Source organism: Ceratosolen solmsi, unplaced genomic scaffold (assembly GCF_000503995.2).
Source record: "Ceratosolen solmsi marchali unplaced genomic scaffold, CerSol_1.0 scaffold1, whole genome shotgun sequence".
Taxonomy (NCBI): domain Eukaryota; kingdom Metazoa; phylum Arthropoda; class Insecta; order Hymenoptera; family Agaonidae; genus Ceratosolen; species Ceratosolen solmsi.
In genome coordinates this window covers 5553378-5572921 of record NW_011948415.1, presented here as the reverse complement: position 1 = coordinate 5572921, position 19544 = coordinate 5553378, and the positions used below count along the sequence as shown (strand labels likewise).

The window sequence follows — 19544 nt, the reverse complement described above, 5'->3', positions numbered from 1 at the left end:
AACGTTTCAAAGATAGACGGAGGATTGGATGCCTTGATTGTCATAGACGAAAATAGGAAATCGTTGAAGAACTTAACAATATATTATACGTCTTTCAAGTTTTTAGTACACAATTAGTATTTCTTAAAAAATTATATCAAAATTCATTGATATTCTGATTTATTTATTAATACATAATGCACATTATTTTTTATTTGAAAAAGTTAATTGCAATTAACATAGTTACTGATAAAAAATATTCGCCATTCAATAAATTCACTTGCCATTTATAGTAAAAAGAAGTTTGAGCACAGATAGAAACACAAAATAATTATTTTACAATCAAGAGTTTTGTACTAAACTCAGCCAACTTCTTCCGTCGCCAGCGGGATTCGTTGGTATGCGAATCTGAACTAGTCGCATTGTTTTATTTCCATCTTCGATAATTTCTTTAATATTAGCGCCAGCTGGCAAAACTATAGTGTTGCCGTCTGCATCTTGGTAGCCATAAACTTCCTCTACAGCATCTGCTACTTCTGTCTTACATTCCATTACTTCGGAATCCTCAAATGCCATCTAGATGGAAAGTTTTTCTTTTAAGTAATTCAATTCGTTCAATTTATCACAGTTAAATATTGGTTCATTCAACCTTTTGGAATATTTAAACTTTTCATGCGACATCAAAAGTATAAACATTTTTCATTTATTACTTCACATATTTATGATAAATATAACTTTTTTTATTATATTTTGAAATTTGTAATTGTATACTATTTATTTATATTATCAATTAAATAGTCAAATATAAATAAAATTTTCCCATAATTTTCAGATAGAATTTTAAATACATTAAATACATTAAAATAATTAAATAATAATAATAGTTAAATATCTTTTTCGTTGGAAATCGATCTCGTTAATAATAATTTTTAAATAATGAATGAGGACTTTATTAATAATCATTTATATATGTGTGTATGCGCGTGTTGAATTGGATTCAAAAAATTTTTTTTACAAACTTGTCCATCTACTACAAGATGATCCATTTCTTCACCACTTATATTTCCTTCTGTCAAACTCAGAACATTTTGATCATCTTCTTGAATTATTACATGATCTTTCAGTTCTGTGACAATTAGTTGTGTATTTTCATCTAACTAAAGATAAAAAAAAAAATTTTATTAATAAATTAAATGTCGTGTTAAAAATCATTCAATAACGTACTTGATTGGAGTCGTTTTCCATTACTAGATGAACTCTATTTTCTTGAATAATTACATCATCTTCTGTAGTAAGTCTTGGTTGATTAACAACAATTGTATCATTTAAATGACCCTAATAAATAAAAATAAAGAAATAATTGAAGTAAGTAAATAAATGTATGCATATATTTAATATAAATGTCTACGCACATACACGTGCGTGCTACGTACATAGCACACACACGCATTAAAAACTATAAATAGAAGAGATTTGTTACCTGTGTCTGCATATGTGTATAAAGTAAGGGTTTTCGCATAAAACCCATTCCACATACTAAACACTCGTAAGGTTTTTTATCGCTGTGAATAAATCTATGTGCATTTCGATTATCCCGACTATTAAAAGCTTTTCCGCAAACCTATAATGATAATACATAAAAAATTGTTTAATAATATTTACTATCATAATTGGTTACCTCGCATAAATATGGTTTTTCTCCCGTATGAATACGCATATGCTTTTTAAAATGTTCCGGATATACAAATGTTGCTGTACAAGTTTCGCATTTGTAAGGTCGTTCCCCAGTATGGGCTGCTTTAATGTGATAGTCTAATAATCTTCTTCTTTTAAAACCTTTGCCACAATCATCACATTTATATCTTTTATCGTTGTAGTGAGTTGCTCTTTTATGAGACTGTAGGTTTGATCTTTGGCTACAATCAGTTGTTTATTAATTAAAAAAAAAAATCAAAAACAAAAATAAAATTTATCAAATGTTTTTAATCTATATATATATATATATATATATATATATATATATATATACACAGAAAAACAATAATTAATATATGCTTAAAAACAAAATTTCAATGCAATTTATTTATAAATTTTCTTATTATAATTTATATATTATGTACCTGAATGTGGCCCCACAAAATTCACATTGATAAGGTTTCTCGCCTGTGTGAGTTCTTTCATGATCACGAATTTCCGCTTTCCGTGCAAAGGCTTTACCACAAACACGACAAATGTACGGTTTATATCCAGTGTGGACAATATTATGAACTACAAGATTATGAACAGAACCAAATGCTTTGCCTAAACGAAAGATAAACATAAACTAACGTACTTTAACATTATCAATATTTTCGATTAACAAATAAGAGAAACTTGCCACATTGTTGACAAACATATTCCTTAACACCATTGTGTGTTTTAACATGTTGCGTCAAATTTTGCTGACTAAGAAAAGTTTTGTTACATTGAGAACACTCGTATGGTCTTGGTCTAATCTGATGAGTTTTTACATGAGCGCGATGAGTGTATTTTGATGCAAAATCTTTGCCACATATTTCACAAATATATGGTCGGTTTCCAGTATGTGTATTTGTATGTTCTTCGAGTAAATTTTTCGAGCTATAGCGTTTACCACACGTTTCGCATGTCCAAGACTTAACTTGAGGGTAATGAATTCGCTTGTGAATACGAAAAAGTCGTAAATTACTGAATATTCTATTGCATACTTCACACTGAAAGTCGCCTTCCTCCTTTGCTACATGATCATCTAAGTGATGTGATAATTCAGTTCTTTTTCGAAATTGATCCCCGCAAATATCGCATATATAGAGACGCGTATCGTGCTCATCCTTTAAATGAGCAATTATACACTTAGCATCTCTACTTTCTTTTTCACTATCTGAGCAAATGGCACAAATGTAATTATCACCATCTCTCAAAACCAGCTATAAAAATATGTATCAACACTTAGTATATATATATTTTTAATCGTATATTCTTATTCTACACACCTTAATATTATTATAAATATAATTTATATTAATTAACTTTATTTATATTTTACTTTTTAACATCAAATCAAAACGTTACAGTATTACATAAGCCCAAAGTATATATATATATATATATATATATATATATAGATATATATATATATAGTAGATAATATGTAGTTATTGAGTTTTCAGGAAAGCTAAAAATTTCGTAATAAGCAAAATTTTAAACCAGAATATTCATAATTATTAGAAATTGATATAGGAAAGTATTTATTTTAGATAAAAATAATTTACATAAAAAATTATCTGTGTTTCTTAATACAATAATATATTTATTCTGGTAATAATGAAAAACTAATATTCCTTTAATAAAGTTACTAAATTATTATTGTCTGATTAAAAAATAATTTACTTAAAACTATGGAATTTATATTATTACATTACTACATTACATTACTACTGTATACATATTATTAATGTAATAATCATATAAAATATAATTTACCTCTTCTACCGGTTCCTCTTTTTTTATCTTTTGAGCTTTAATGCAATTCTTTTTCTCTATAATCACTTCTTCAATTTGTGACTCTTCGTTTTCAGGTGAATTAATTTCTACATCATCATCCTGAATATCTTCATCATGAATATCATCATTTTCCATATCATCACTTTGTTCATTATTACTTTGTTCATCATCAACATTATCTATTATTATTTCAACGGATTTAACAATTTCTTCGGTATCAATGACATCAGACTTGAAATGATAATGACAAATCATATTACTCCTTTAATATGAAACACTTATTTTAATAAATACAAAGAACTTACCTCAATTGAAATTGCGTCTGAAATATTCACCTTTTTAGATTTTTTCTTAATTTCCTTCATTTTCCCTGGAATTTTAACTACCGATAATGTATCTACATTTTCCAGATTATCAATATAATCATGGTCATTATATTCATCTCCGTTAGCATTTATCTTCAAAAATTTCATAGAAGTTTTTTTATATAAATTAGATATTTCTAATTTAACTTCTGTTAATTTAGATTCTAATTCATTAGCCTTTAGATGTAATCACAATAATATTTTTATATACATGTAATATTAAGAAAATTAATAGATTCAGAAAATTTACCTCATTAATAAGCCTAAAACACTTTTTACAAATTATTTCTGAACGTGCGTTTTCTTTATTTATAGTCACTTGTAATAAGGAACAGAGGATATCAATTATAGGTTTTTCTGAACTCGTTATTGCATTATCTTCAAAAATACAAATACTGTTCCTTGACGAAATTCCTATTTTGTTATCACAAAGTAGACAATATAAGACATCTTTCTCAGAATCTTCGGTCATCTTCAACACTTCTGTAAATATCGATAAAACAATGGAAAATTATAGCCTATTATCTGGATAGAAAATGTAAATATTTTATTATTTTGTAGTAAAATTCTCAATTTTGCAATTAAAGTACTCAATGAAAAGAAACAAAAATATAAATAAAAAAAATGCTCGATTCATCTTAAGATGAATTCTTATTGTTTAAATATATATATATATATATATACATAACACAACATCAATATATATTGTTATATTATATATATTAATATTTCAACTGAATGAATTTTAAAAGCCAAAAATTAAAAGTTTAAAAGAATGGAGCATAATAAAGTTTGCAGGTAATCAATGAACGTCAAGTTTGTTAAAGTTTTTTACAAGCTATAATATAGTTATCTCGCTGTTATAAAGTTAATTATTTATAATTTAGAAAATGAATTTAAAAAGATATAGAATTTGAATAGTACTTATTAACAATACAACAAAATGCATATTATCTGTTTTTGAGAATTTAAAAAATTTATAAATCACTTATTCATTAATATTTATAAACAATATAATAAACAATTTGATAAACAATATAAATGTACATATAATGTATATGATATATACATATATACATATAAGTATGAGAATGTACATTTTTTGCTCTTAACTGTATCTAAAACAAAAACAAAAAAAAATGGTAAAAAATATAAATGCTTTAAAGGAGAAGAATGTCATCGATAAATATTGAAAGTGTAAAGTATTTTAAATTCAAACCTGTCGGATATTTAACAGATGTAAGCGATGAGTTGGTTAATAATGAAGTACTTACCTCATTATTTATAATGCGGATAGGTTAACAGAGTTATATTAACAAAATATATTTGTGTAGGGGGTGTGTAGTTTATGGGAAAAATTTTTGTGCTTTAATAAGTGAATAGTGAACCACAACTGATTATTAAAGATTCTCTTTAAAAGAATAGGCGATGATAGTGAGTACTTGCCGACACTAGACCAATAAACAGGTTTCACTAACCAAATCCGAATATAAACAAAAATAGATAAGGGTACCTATAGGTCTTGGGGTCATAAGACGGACTTCAACGAAAATGTCTAAGTCATATTTCGGAAGGATTGATCCGGCCAGTCAGTAGTCGCGCGCTTTTTCATCCTCTCGGGCCGCGCGAAAGGTTTGCAGCGACGATGCAAGGAAGGCGAAAGGACGTACGAGGCGTAACAGGCCATCGTAGATGAGTCGACCTTTGCTCGTTCGTGACTTCGTGACTTTATAAAATTCATCCTGGCACGTTCATGCTAGAACGGTAGGCTCGACTGCGCCCAGGATAACAAACGAAAACACAACAGGCGCGAGAGAAAAGACAAATGAAATGTAAATATAATGAGAAAAGTTGCCAGCACTGACTTGGAATTTTCGTCTCGATGTCCGGGCGATTGGCAAGGCAGCGACGCCATTCACGTTCCACTTTTCCTCTCCATGGCCGCGGCGCCTGCCGCGCTACTCGCGTTGCTGTCGCCGCCGCTGCTGTTGCCGTCGGAGCTGCTGCTGCTGTTGCTGTTGCCGCTGATGCTGTTGATGCTGCTGCTGGTGCTGCTGCTGCTGCTGTTGCTGTTGCCGCTGATGCTGTTGATGCTGCTGCTGGTGCTGCTGCTGCTGCTGTTGCTGTTGCTGTTGCTGCTGCTGCTGCTGCTGCCGCCACCGCCGCCGCCACCGCCACCGCCGCCGCCGCTGCTGCTGCCATCGTCGCCGCCTCCACCTCCGCCACCGCCGTCGTCGCCACCGTTTCTTCTGCTGTTTCCACCCCCACTCCGTTCGATTTTCTATCCTAATGCCTGTCGTCTTCTTTCTTTATTTGACTCGTGGTGTATTTTTGGCCATTACTTTCTCAAATTTCCCAATACTGATATCAGCATTTATTCATGAATAATCGATGGTATATCAGCAACGTCGCAAGATTAAAAAAGAGAACAAAAAACCATCCCTATAACGTAGAATAATTTTTTTACTTTCGATTTATTATCGTTGTTATTGTTGTTATTGCTATTATTTTGTGCATCGTTATTACTATCGCTGTCGTCATTATCATTATCATTATAATTTTGTTGTTGTCGTTGTTGTAAATCTGTTGTCATCGTCGTCGTCGTTGTTGTTTTTGCTGTCATTTCGTGCATCATTATTACTATCGTTATCATTATTATCATTATCATTATCATTATCATTATCATTATCATTATTATTGTTGTTGTTATTGGCTGTCGTGGCGGTGTTTGTTGTTTTGTCATTTATTAAGAAATATTATTTAGTACGACGTTATATACGACGTCATATATTAAAATGAAAAATGTACAATGACACTGAAAGTATAAAAACATTACGATGATAGGCATTTTTTCGTATCTCTTCATATAGATGGAAGTTAGGAGTTTCGTAATTTGAATTAAATGCACATCTCGAGTGTTACTTTAATTGAATAAGTATACATAATCAATTTCTCTCAGTTCTCCATTAATTTATCTTTCTAATCTTTCATTCCGACCCCTTCATATAATATTCAAAAAGAAAAGAAGTATGCAATATGTTACATTTTGAAAAAAAATGAATCCGCGCCTTTACTTTTGTTTCTCAACGCTTCTATAAAAAAAAATGTGCTATACAATTTCAGTTAAGGTTAGATTATAATTTGGGCTTGTATGAGCTTACTTTGCAGAGGCGCAAATATCGTGAAGTACATAGGATTTGTACATTCATATATTTCTTCTATACTTGTAGATAAAGTGGGGGAGTAAAGTTCACGAATGCCTAGATGTTTTCGAGCTATTTGAGTTATGTATTTCATTTGATATTCGCTTGAGGAACGAGTGCGACCGAATCCACGTCAGGAATTATTCATTATTTTAGTGCAAATGACTGAAAATGTATTTGAAAAATCGACGGGAAGTGGAAACAGATATGGTCCGCTTATTGGCGCAATTGACGAGGGCACAAGTAGCGTTAGATTTTTGGTAATTGTTTTGAAAATTCTATCGAATTTTTTTTTCTCTCTCTAATTTTTCTTACCACTGTTATCTTATGTAATTTATAATACTGAAGAATAACAAAATTAAGCATTTATTATTTGAAAGCCCGATAAACTATAAAGTTACAAAATCATTTTCCAGAACGATAAATTACAAAAGTCAAATTTCAATGAAATAATAAATTTTATATAATTGCTTTATTTATTATATAATTCTATATAAATATTAACATACAATTTCAGTATAAATATTTCAATTGTGTGCTATAGGTCTTTGCGGCCAATACCGCCGAAGTGTTAACTTATCATCAAAAAGAACTAAATGTTTTTTATCCGCAAGAAGGATGGGTGGAGCAAAACCCAATGGAAATAATCGATGCTGTACAAGAGTGTTTAAATCGAACTGTCGAGAATCTGAAACAATTAACGATTAATCCGGCTGATATTGTTGCTATAGGAATAACAAATCAGAGGGAAACGACTATTCTTTGGGATACCGAGACTGGAAAGCCTTTGTACAATGCTATTGGTAATTGTTTAATCGTTAAGGTTGATACGCGTCTCCAATTGATTACAAACTTCAGACGTTAGTGACAAAAATAATTTTATTTATAGTATGGATGGATATGCGAACTACCACTATCATAGATGAAATCTTAAATAATATCCGTAATCGAAACAAAGATTATCTTAAGTCATTGTGCGGCTTACCAATAAGTCCATATTTTAGCGCTTTAAAAATAAAGTGGCTTATAAATCATGTTAGCCAAGTGCAGGAGGCGATAGCAGAGAATCGATGTATGTTTGGAACTGTAGATTCGTGGCTAATATGGGTATCGATTTTTTGAAAATTTGCATGCACAAATACGCAGAGATTGTTTATGCAACGACATTGGTTAATTTGTTTTCATTCATATTGGAAAATATATTCTTAGAATTTAACGGGTGGAGCAAAGGGTGGAGTACACTGTACAGATGTCACAAATGCTTCCAGAACAATGCTGATGAATATAGTTGATTTGAAATGGGATCCGTATCTTTTATCATTTTTTGAGATACCGAGAAGTATATTGCCACAAATTCGTAGTTCATCTGAAATTTATGGTAATATCGTTGATGGAGTTCTACAAGGCGTACCTATATCAGGGGTAAAATAAAATTTATTATTATAATTTATATATATATATACAAATTAACAATCAATAATAAATACTTTGTATATCCATGTTAGTGTTTAGGAGATCAACAAGCTGCTCTCGTTGGTCAAATGTGCTTTCAGCATGGACAAGCAAAATCCACCTATGGAACTGGATGCTATCTTTTGTATAATACAGGAACTAAAGTAATTACTATCTTTTTATTAAATAAAATATAAAAATATGTATGTATAAGTTGCTATAATGTAATATAATTATCAAATAATATATTATATATATATATATATATGTTCTAACAGTGCCATGTTTTGTGCTTTACAGATTGTTCAATCATCTCATGGCTTATTGACAACTGTTGGATATCAGTTTGGACCAAAAGCAGATCCAGTTTATGCATTAGAAGGTTCCATTGCTATAGCTGGTGCAGTTGTTAAGTGGCTTAAAGATAATTTAGAGATTATTATTAATGCTCAAGAAACTGAAGTTATCGCTGAAAAATTAAGTAACGATAACCGAATTATTTTTGTCCCTGCTTTTTCGGGACTCTATGCACCGTATTGGCGAAAAGATGCAAGAAGGTTTTTTCTTTTCTAAATAATTATTCTCATCTAACGAAAGAAATTTATATAATAAAATAATTACATTTCAGTGTTATTTGTGGCATCACAGAAGACATTGACTATAGTCATATAGTTAAAGCAGCACTTCAGTCTGTTTGTTTTCAAACAAGAGATATTCTTGAAGCCATGAAAGAAGATATAGGAATGACTTTGACAAAATTATTAGTCGATGGAGCAATGACAAATAATAATTTGCTAATGCAAATGCAAGCCGACATTTGTGGTGTTCCTGTAGGTTAGTTAAAATATAATTTCTATTTAAATATATACTCAATTATATTCGATTGAAATAATAATTATGTTGAAATAAAATGACTGGCAATTGTTCAAGAGTTTAAATATATGCATTTAATTGTTGCCAATGTTTCAATCAAATTATGATTGTACTAATTAATGATTATAAATAATTGCCTACTTTGTTACCTTCGGATAATCGTAATACATACATATTTCGATTAAATGGGCTAATTAAATATTAATTCTTTAATTATATATCATTTTTATTGAAATTATTAAGAGTTTAATTGAAATGTCTTTTTCATTTAGTCAGACCAGTTATGTGCGAGATAACGGCACTTGGAGTAGCGATTGCTGCAGGTTCTGCGGAAGGTATTAAGAAATGGGATATCAATATTAGTACAAATGTGCCAAGTGATACTTTCATCCCGTCAATTACAGAAAATGGTATTTATTAAATCAATACCTTGGTTAATTATATAATTATCCTTACGCAAATTTTAATACTCAAATGTAATTAATTTCCAGAACGGGATATACTGTATTCAGAATGGAAAAAAGGTATCGAGCGAAGTCTTGATTGGGACACTGAGGTTGCCTCTGGTATGTATTTAATAAAAAGATTTGAAAACCTTTAAAATCAGTTTACAAAATAACGACTCTATTTCTAGAGGAAGAGGAGGACATCAATAAAATGACAACGTCTGGTATATTTATTTTTAGCACCTTACTGCTACTAATGTTTGCAAAATATCGATCGTGAAGTTTGAGCTGTTGTATAAAAAAGAATAGATTAAAAATTATTCCAAGCATTAAAGAACTTTTACAAGTTCTGTTCCAATTGCATTTAGTGCTAAAAATATCTATAATGAAATGACTTAAAGGTATCAATAAGTAGAAAATAAAATATTGTAAATACAGCTCTTCTTAATTGAACCACTCTTAGTGATCTTTAAATTATTTTCTTACTATTTGCCGACAATATTAGTTTATTATATTTGTAAAATCATCATTAGTTCGCAGTTTATTTATTTGACACGATTTATTTAACATTATATATATATATATATATATAATGTATATACATATATATATATATATATATATATATATATATATATATATATATATATATATATATATATATAATGCATATATAAGATATATATACATACATATACGAGGATATGACAGCTTCCTATGGAATACCTAAGTTATTAATTTAATCAGTATTTGATTAGATTACCATTTACTGGTTCAAAAATTAGTCTTATTTACATACTTATTATTTCTATTATAAATTAACTAATACATTTTAATATTTAATTCAAATATTTATAACTGTATATTGTACAAAATATGAAGAATTTGAGGTTATTATTTTATTTGTTATTTGTAAAAATTATGTGTAGTAAGGTAATGATGCATGATATAAAAATATTAATTTTTATATCTTGTACTACATGTAGGTATTATAAACTTGAATATGTCAGAGCTTAAATCCATGTTATTGTTGTTATAAATAAAAACATTTTTATTTAATAAACGTATTTATTTGTTCAATTTCCTTCATTAGTAATTTAATAAATTATGATTTTTAAATAGTTTTCATTTTACCATTTTTGTTTTTGTTTTTTTCTTTTCTTTAATTTTTTTCTCGTCTAATAAGTAATAATTTTAATTATTCTTGCGTGCCACTATTTTTGTTTGTATTATCTTTACTGCTGAAGAAATTTTTCGATCTTTCCGATAACTTTTCTGATGAGTAGTTGGTATTCAAATTATTAGTATTTGACGATTCTCCCTGTAAAAATAAATTACATCTTATTTAACTGATATCGTAATATAATAAAATTTTGTCTCATTAATTAATCTAATAATCTTGTTAGAAAAGGAAACTTATTTGATAACTAATATTTTTAATGTATATAAAATTTGCCTTGAATGTAAAATTTAATAGTTAATCTATGTATTGGTAAATAAATTGATAATAATACAGTTTGACGTTTTTAGAGTAGAAATCGTCGATACTTGAGTAATTAATAATAAAAAGTATTTAAATATATTATAATTTTATCACGATATTTTAACCGCATAATATCATTCAAAAACTAAATTTCCAGATTTTAATTTTTAAAACGTGTACGCATCTGTAAGTATATATTACAAGAAAAATGTCTTCCGTAGAAGTGTGAGCTGTTGTTGTTGCAATTGAAATCCATGGATCTTTCTGAATGTCCACGATCTTTGGACGTGCTGCTTGCGGTACGAGGATATACTGAATTAAATTGCGACATTCGTTCGACACCTTCGGTGATTTCGGAAATACTACTTTACTTTGTACTTGCTGTAATTATAATATTAAAATATTTCATATATATATATATATATATATATATATATATATATGAATAGTAGAAAATAACAATTTTCATAAAATAAAATGTTTAAATAATAATCTTCAAAATAGATGGTTTTAATAAAATCAACTTTATAAATAGCTTTATAAAAGTTTTATAATTTTTATAAGATTTTACTACTTTATATATTCGTGCTTCATACAATAATTTGAATAATGGTACTTATTATCTTTAAACAACTAATGACATTATATGAAAACAAAAATCTTTAAAATTTAATAATCTTAATTATTGATATGTTTGTTTATTTAACAATTTAATAAAAATTAAAATCGATAATATTTATAACAAACTTTAGTAATGAAATTGTAAATTGATTATCATAATAAAGGTTTACAACATTGTATTTGTTATTAATTATTTTATATAAGTATCGAGACATTTAGAAAGAATAATAAAAATAACGATTATATATGTATGACACATTTTTAATTATAAAAAAAATTCTTCATTAAATTTATTAAATTTTTCTAGCAGTTACTTTTTTTCAGTTCTTTCAAATAATAATAATAATAATAATAATAACAATAATAACAATAATAATAATAATAATAAATCCTAGATTAAGAATAAAAAAATTAGAATCGATAAAAATAGCCGACAGAAAAATGGATATAGAAGATACATAAAATTATATTTTATTTGAAATTAAAATATTTCTATAAATATAAAGTTATAATCGATTGATTGTAAATTAATATACAGAAAGTATTTAATATTAATATTTTCATTAAAATAATAATAATTTAAAACATCAATATTTATTAATTATTTAAAATCAAATAAAATTGATCGATCATTACAAAAATAATCTATGAAAATATCTCGTAATAGATTCAATAGTTAAAATATCAACCCAATTACTCAAAACCTTTAAGTGGTAGTTTAGATGACATTGAGAGTCAATGTTAGAAGTTTGGGTAGAAAAATATTAGTTTCACTATGTAAGAATATTATTATTTATTAATATATTCGACGTATTTTTTGTATGCTATATTAATGTGTACTAAAAAAAAAAAAAAAAAAAAAAAACAACTCTGTCATGATATAATGAAGTTGTATGACTTCTCCATTGAAATATTAAAATCGTCTGACATTAACATATTTAAAACAAGTTACAAACATTATAACATTATAAAAATTCCATTCATATACACTTGTTTTAAAAATCTTTTGTATAATTAGAGACATGCCTTATTTAAACAATAGCTACTAATTAACGGCAATTAACAATTAACTTTTATGAATTAATAAAATTCAGTAAAATTTTAATAAAAATGTTTATGCCATATTAAAAATACAGTTGAATTAACGGGTATTTTAAAATTATGCCTTTATTAATTTTCAATAATATTTAGCAGTAAAGTTAATTAATTGCACAAGTTTCAAAAGTTAATCAATGCTTTAAGGTTTTTAAAAATGTAATTTTACTTAATCTTATAACTGATTTTTACCGAAAAAAATAATAGTACGTTTCACCCTGTGACTCTATGATACATTTTCATAGATTTTCTCACGGTATACCTTAAGGAGCTACCTTGAGAAGTTTCGACCAGTTAGATTCGTCGAAAGGCAATGTGCCGAAGACCATTGTATAAAGCACAACGCCAGATGACCAAATATCTGATAATTGTGGCTGGTATGGTATACTACGCAAAATTTCCGGCGATGCGTATGCAAAACTTCCACAAAATGTTTTGCAAAGAAGTACGACACTGTTCGAGGGTTTGACGTAGCCTCGAGCGAATCCAAAATCTGATAATTTCAGATTATAGTAGCGATCTATCAGCAGATTTTCACACTTCACATCCCTATGCATATTTACATTAATATGAATTGAGGTAAATAACGTAAATGTTTGCAGATACATCAATACATTGAAGTGAAAAGTAGTTAAAACAACAGTTTTCATTTCAATTGAACATTTTTTTATTTTCATTAGAAAATATACTTTGAATTTTATTTCATTTTAGTTGAGTAAAATGTTGAGTTATTATGTAATTATTCAAAAATACGTATAATTTTTATATTTTATACTTCTAATTATAATGAGATAAAATTATATTGAAATGTTTGCTTTTTTTTAATTATTAGAATGATATGCGTTTAATATGTATGAATTGTAAAATTTCTTTTCAAATGACTTGTTAATAACTGTTAAGGATAATTGAAAGTATAATTTAATTTGAAAATTTTTCTTAGATATAAATTTTATGAATAACAATGAGGATTCTTAAAGGATTAATAAATTATAATTAACGAAGGTATTAATTACATTAGAATTTTTAATTTAATTTCTAACGAAAAAAGTTTTTAAGTAATAGATTAATTTAAAAATAAGAATAAAAAAATTATCCATATAAATTAGTCCTTACGTCATACATAAAAATGAAATATAGTTAGAATATAGGAAAAATACAATTAATAATTCCATTATTAATATTGAAAGTTATATTAAAACATAATTACAATTTCATTGTAATGATCATCGGAAAATTTATTCCGTAGTTAATATTAATTGACATACAAATAATGGAATAAATTAATTGCTTTTAATATTATTTGTATGTTTATACCTTCGGAATCATTTCGTGTAATTTACCTGTGAACAACTCCTTTGTTATGGCAGTAATCAAGGGCTTCTAATAATTGACGAAACCAAATTCGACTCCGATTTTCATCTATATATTTTTCACGACGAATTATGTCAAACAAACTACCATTTTCTGCATATTCCATTATTATATAAAGTCTAAAATTATATTTACACTTAAATAATTTACATGTTAAATTAAGTATTTATTATAGCCATGATATATGTAATATAAAAGTTGTTAGAAAAGATTATAATTCAATTTTTAATTAAATTCAAGTTATACCTGTGAGATGTTTCGATTGCTTGCATAAATCGAATTAAATACGGATGTCGTAATCCTTTTACAACTTCAATTTCCCTTGGAAGAAATGTACTTAAATTGGCACTCGGAGCTTGAAATTTTGAAATAATTTTGACTGCTACCAAACCTCCATGTTTGCTCGATTTAGCGACCTAAAAATAAGAAATCGACAACGAATACGAAATAGTACTATATAATTTTTTTCATCATTTTATCATTTCGATTACTATAATATTTTGCAAAATAAGGGATTACGATTAATGAATTATGTCAAAAAAAAAAAAAAAAAAATTGGAAACTCAACTTTGATTATATGTACAATAATAATATTTATAATTTTCACATGCGAAGAATAAATATACATGGATCAAGTATATGATATACTCGATACGTAATAATGTATTATGAATTAACAGACATTTATATATTTATTTGATAATACATGTATATTTTGTATATAAAGGCATTATATTGAATCACTATTTTATTTAATTTACAAATTATTTTGGAAGCTTGCAGAAGCTTTGAATCCATTTCATACATATAAAACCCGTTAAAAAAAATATATATATATATATATGTATCTGTGTGTGTATATATATATATATATATATATAGAGAGAGAGAGAGAGAGAATTTTATACTGATTTCAAAGGAAATTTCATTAAAAATAAGTTTTGTAGAAGAAATAAAACTTAATTCTAACTTATTTAATAATTTTTAATCTTTTTAATATTGTTGTATTTACTTTGACAGTAGCATAAGTTCCAACACCGATAGTTTTACCGACCGTATATCCACGGGATTCCAATACAGTGAGTTTTTTTTCATCTTTATTTTTATTTCCGTTACAAGTATGAGGACTCGCCGGATTCGTTTCGTTCATCGGATCGTTGCTACCCTATAATTTAATTATTATAATTTTTATACCTACTAATTGGATTTATAGATTTGGACGTCGGTGTAATAATGTGCGCTTACTTCGTTCAAAACTGCATCCAAACATTATAAATATTATTTAAAAAAAATTTTTTCCAAAAATATATACGTAACCTGATCATGTTGTGGAATTTCAACTTTAAAATTTAGATTGATTTGTTTTTAATCGAAGACAATTTCGACAAATGATCATCGACGTCGATTTTTTCTCACATCAATGCTCTTAGCATTCGAAAATTTAAATAACTTTCGCGCTTATTAGAATTCTAGCTGCCATATTGTATTTCGCGCGTTCTACTTTCTAAACGGATAGCCATCCATATGAATTAAAATTATCATTCATATTTCGGTATTATTTTTCATTTAACAAACAGCTATTTGTTTTGTTTTTTAAAAAGTGAGTTAAGTATTGTACAATGGCTGATGTGTTGGATATTGATAATGCAGAAGAGTTTGAAGTCGATGATGAAGGAGATCGTAAGTAATTGTTTACTTTTTAATTGTGCGGTATAACCTGTATATTCAATCTATTAGAACTTTTGATTATGTTATATCGATAATACAACCGTAATCTATAAGTTTATATTACATGGCTGTCAGCATATTAACGTTATATTTCTATGTTTTATAGAAGGAATTGCGCGACTTAAGGAAAAAGCAAAGAAGAGGAAAGGTCGTGGACATGGGGCAGAGCTTGTTTCTACTAGAGACGATGTTGGCCATTATGAGTCTATGCACATAGTGGAAGATGATAATGAGCCTGGACCTCAAAGATGTAAATAATCTCCATCTTTATATAGGATTGTGATAGTTGAATATAAGCTCGATATAAACTTATTGTATAATTCAAAATTTATTCATATATTATTATGGTGTATAACGATAAAGGATATTATGTTTGATTATAGCTGTAGAAGGATGGATTTTATTTATTACGTCTGTTCACGAAGAGGCTCAAGAGGATGATATTCAGGATAAATTTTCAGAATTTGGTCAGATAAAAAATATTCATCTTAATTTAGATAGAAGAACAGGATTTTTGAAGGGCTATGCTCTTGTTGAATATGAAACATTCAAAGAAGCACAAGCCGCTAAGGATGCCTTGAATGGCACAGAAATTCTAGGTCAGCCAATTGGAGTAGATTGGTGCTTTGTTAAGGGTCCCAAAAAGTACGTCTGTTGTTTCATTTGCGTGTTTAATCATACATACATACATACATACATCTATATAAATCTATTTTTCAGATTAAAGAAACGAAGTGGTAGAAGAAGGTAGACAAAGATTTTAAAAGTGTTTAAATAACTGGACCATTATTTTATTTTTTTTTTTTTCACTATTTCCTTACGATTGTAAACATTTATGTTACTTTATATGTGTAAGATTGATACTCATTGTAACCGAATTTCATAATTAAATTTAATTTAATAAGCTCCACTCTATTCTTTTTTCACAAATATTTTTATTTCATATTATTACATAATAGTAAGTTAAAAAATTCTTAATAAATACAAATATTTGTAGTTTAGGCATAATAACTAAGGTTCGGTTTCTTTTTAGCTTGTACTTCATTAATTGCTTCCATCAAATCTTCATGCGTCAAAGCAGTAGCATTGCGTCTCAAGGCAATCATACCCTATAAAATATAACTTATTTATTAAACAATTCAATAAAATTCGAGAATTTTTATGAAATATAATATTGTTAAATTATACACGTTTGTATGTACACCTAAGAATTCAAATTTTTTAAATATAAATTTTCCAAAGAATATAAAGCACAAATGTTAATATTATAGAATAATAAATATGAAACATAAATATATAGTGAATAATTATAAAAATTAAAGCAATTCATCAAACCAACCGCTTCGACGCAGACAGCTTTACACTGTGCTCCGTTAAAATCATCCGTACTTCTGGCAAGTTCTTCAAAGTTAACGTCCGGAGACATATTCATTTTCCTTGAGTGAATTTGCATAATTCTTGCTCTCGCTTCTTCGTTTGGATGTGGAAATTCAATTTTTCTATCTAATCTGCCTGATCTTAATAAAGCAGGATCTAAAATATCAACACGATTCGTTGCTGCAATAACTTTGATATCAGCTGTAGAACTAAAGCCATCTAATTGATTCAAAAGTTCTAACATTGTTCTCTGTACTTCACGATCTCCGGCTTTTTCTGAATCAAATCTCTTGGTACCAATAGCATCAAGTTCATCGATAAAAATAATTGCTGGAGCTTTTTCCTTTGCAAGGCTAAATGCATCTCTGACAAGTTTTGCTCCATCACCGATAAACATTTGCACTAATTGTGGTCCAGCTAATTTTAAGAATGTAGATTTTGTTTGAGCTGCGCAAGCTCTAGCTAACAATGTTTTTCCTGTACCTGGAGGACCATACAGTAAAACTCCTTTAGGTGGTTGAATACCTAGGTTTTCGAATTTTTCCTTATGAGTCATTGGCAGAACTACAGCTTCGATTAATTCTTGAATTTGCTTGTCAAGACCGCCGATATCTGAATACTGCTCCGTAGGACGCTCATCGACTTCCATTGCTTTAACTCTGGCATCATATTCTGCGGGAAGTGTTTCTAAGACCAAATAACTGTCTTTGTTAACTCCAACAAGATCACCTGGTTTTAATGCCTCGGCATCAACGAGTCCTATAACTGGAAGAAAGTAAGTTTGACGTGTCGAAGTCTTTATCACAGCACATTTTCCTTTTCTTTGAGCATCTAAATCGACCACTGCTCCATCTTCTTCACCCATATCTTGTGGATCAACATCAAGTAATTCTATCACATTGGATACTAGATACGGTAAGGTTTTGTTTACCTTAATTTTTTCAGTATTTTCTTTAATTTTGTCATTCTGAGCTTGTAATTCATGCGAAATACGCATTACTTCACTCTTCATTATTTTAATTTCATTATCTAAAAGTCGAGTACGAGACACTATTTCATCTGTTGACATGCGAAGTACTTCTTCACGAAGTGTCTCCTTTGAAAAATAAAATTATTATCATAAAAATTAGAAACTTCTGGTAACATATATAGGCTGCTTTTAAGTTTTAAAATTCGACGAACACTATTTACATTTATAAACTTAGCATGCATACAATTAAAAGAATTAAAATAATTAATAAGCTGTCACATTATTTAGCAAGTTACTTATTACTCCTAAGAAGTGCTTGTCATTGATAAAAAAATATAACCTACAAATACACAAAATTTTTTTACAATACCTCGCCGTCTTCCCAAATCGATTTATCCTCTAACGTTGCCATATTAATTTCAAGATTTTCGTCGTACTGATACAACAACCAATTGATATATTTTAGAGAAATAAAATGTTAAAGAATTATCTTACGAAAAGATCTATGTCAATTATATTTTTACTTAAAGTAGTACTAGATTTATTTAGTTTTTTCCCTGTGGAAATTGGGATTTGTGAAAACTCTATTGTAGTCTCATTATTTGCTAAAAGATGGCGCTAATATAACAATATTTAATATTCCTGTAAAATAATAGTGGATTGTAAATAAGATAAATAATTAAAAATCTTATATATTATTCTCGTTATAAGGAAAGGATATTTGCAGTTGCTTTAAATTTAATAAATTTAAATTTATAGATATTATAATTACATAGACAGATATAGCAGATTTATATTATAATTTTTATAATTTTGTATGTATAATAAGAAATTCTCTTATAAAATTAATATCGATAAAAAATATAATATAATTATATTAATTGTTTTTTAATTAATTTTCATCATTATTTTAGAATTTTTATTTATATATTTTATATTTTAGATGTTTTATTGATTTTTCAAATAAATAGTGAAACAACTAATTTGGCATGTTATTAATTTATTGTGCTATCGCAAATATGAATTAAAATGTATATTATTTTTGTTAGAAAAATTAAA

General features: G+C 27.7%; 5 protein-coding genes across 7 annotated transcripts; 2 read left to right on the top strand and 3 right to left on the bottom strand.

Moving 5' to 3' along the window:
- Positions 1–226: 226 nt before the first annotated feature.
- Positions 227–5895, bottom strand: LOC105368664 (zinc finger protein 502). Of its 3 annotated transcripts, none has more exons than XM_011507729.1 (11): positions 5732–5895; positions 4117–4349; positions 3807–4043; positions 3481–3732; positions 2357–2924; positions 2100–2280; positions 1658–1895; positions 1460–1600; positions 1204–1314; positions 999–1136; positions 227–555 (listed from the first exon to the last, which is right to left on the bottom strand). In XM_011507729.1, exons 2-11 carry the CDS (start codon positions 4336–4338, stop codon positions 322–324), a joined length of 2322 nt encoding a protein of 773 aa, XP_011506031.1. In that variant the 5' UTR covers positions 4339–4349; positions 5732–5895; the 3' UTR covers positions 227–321. The 3 variants fall into 3 exon arrangements, with proteins under 3 accessions (XP_011506031.1, XP_011506030.1, XP_011506032.1); XM_011507728.1 differs by lacking the exon at positions 5732–5895 and adding an exon at positions 5380–5714; XM_011507730.1 differs by lacking the exon at positions 5732–5895 and adding an exon at positions 5380–5713 and having other exon boundaries at positions 3807–3959.
- A 996-nt stretch (positions 5896–6891) lies between these two features.
- On the top strand, positions 6892–10337 carry LOC105368663 (glycerol kinase). The gene is made up of 10 exons (XM_011507727.1): positions 6892–7329; positions 7614–7872; positions 7959–8176; positions 8279–8491; positions 8575–8685; positions 8822–9078; positions 9150–9355; positions 9667–9804; positions 9886–9960; positions 10029–10337. Exons 1-10 carry the CDS (start codon positions 7231–7233, stop codon positions 10118–10120), a joined length of 1668 nt encoding a protein of 555 aa, XP_011506029.1. The 5' UTR covers positions 6892–7230; the 3' UTR covers positions 10121–10337.
- A 674-nt stretch (positions 10338–11011) lies between these two features.
- Positions 11012–15567, bottom strand: LOC105368662 (testis-specific serine/threonine-protein kinase 4). Its single transcript, XM_011507726.1, has 6 exons — positions 15423–15567; positions 14657–14826; positions 14380–14529; positions 13315–13588; positions 11525–11704; positions 11012–11161 (listed from the first exon to the last, which is right to left on the bottom strand). The coding sequence occupies exons 1-6, from the start codon at positions 15558–15560 to the stop codon at positions 11039–11041; spliced, it is 1035 nt and encodes a 344-aa protein (XP_011506028.1). The 5' UTR covers positions 15561–15567; the 3' UTR covers positions 11012–11038.
- A 356-nt stretch (positions 15568–15923) lies between these two features.
- Positions 15924–17048, top strand: tsu (40S ribosomal protein S12 homolog tsunagi). The gene is made up of 4 exons (XM_011507725.1): positions 15924–16090; positions 16245–16388; positions 16522–16783; positions 16859–17048. The coding sequence occupies exons 1-4, from the start codon at positions 16030–16032 to the stop codon at positions 16887–16889; spliced, it is 498 nt and encodes a 165-aa protein (XP_011506027.1). The 5' UTR covers positions 15924–16029; the 3' UTR covers positions 16890–17048.
- A 63-nt stretch (positions 17049–17111) lies between these two features.
- Rpt5 (26S proteasome regulatory subunit Rpt5) lies at positions 17112–19050 on the bottom strand. Its single transcript, XM_011507724.1, has 3 exons — positions 18856–19050; positions 17478–18611; positions 17112–17247 (listed from the first exon to the last, which is right to left on the bottom strand). The coding sequence occupies exons 1-3, from the start codon at positions 18895–18897 to the stop codon at positions 17137–17139; spliced, it is 1287 nt and encodes a 428-aa protein (XP_011506026.1). The 5' UTR covers positions 18898–19050; the 3' UTR covers positions 17112–17136.
- Between the last annotated feature and the right edge of the window lie 494 nt (positions 19051–19544).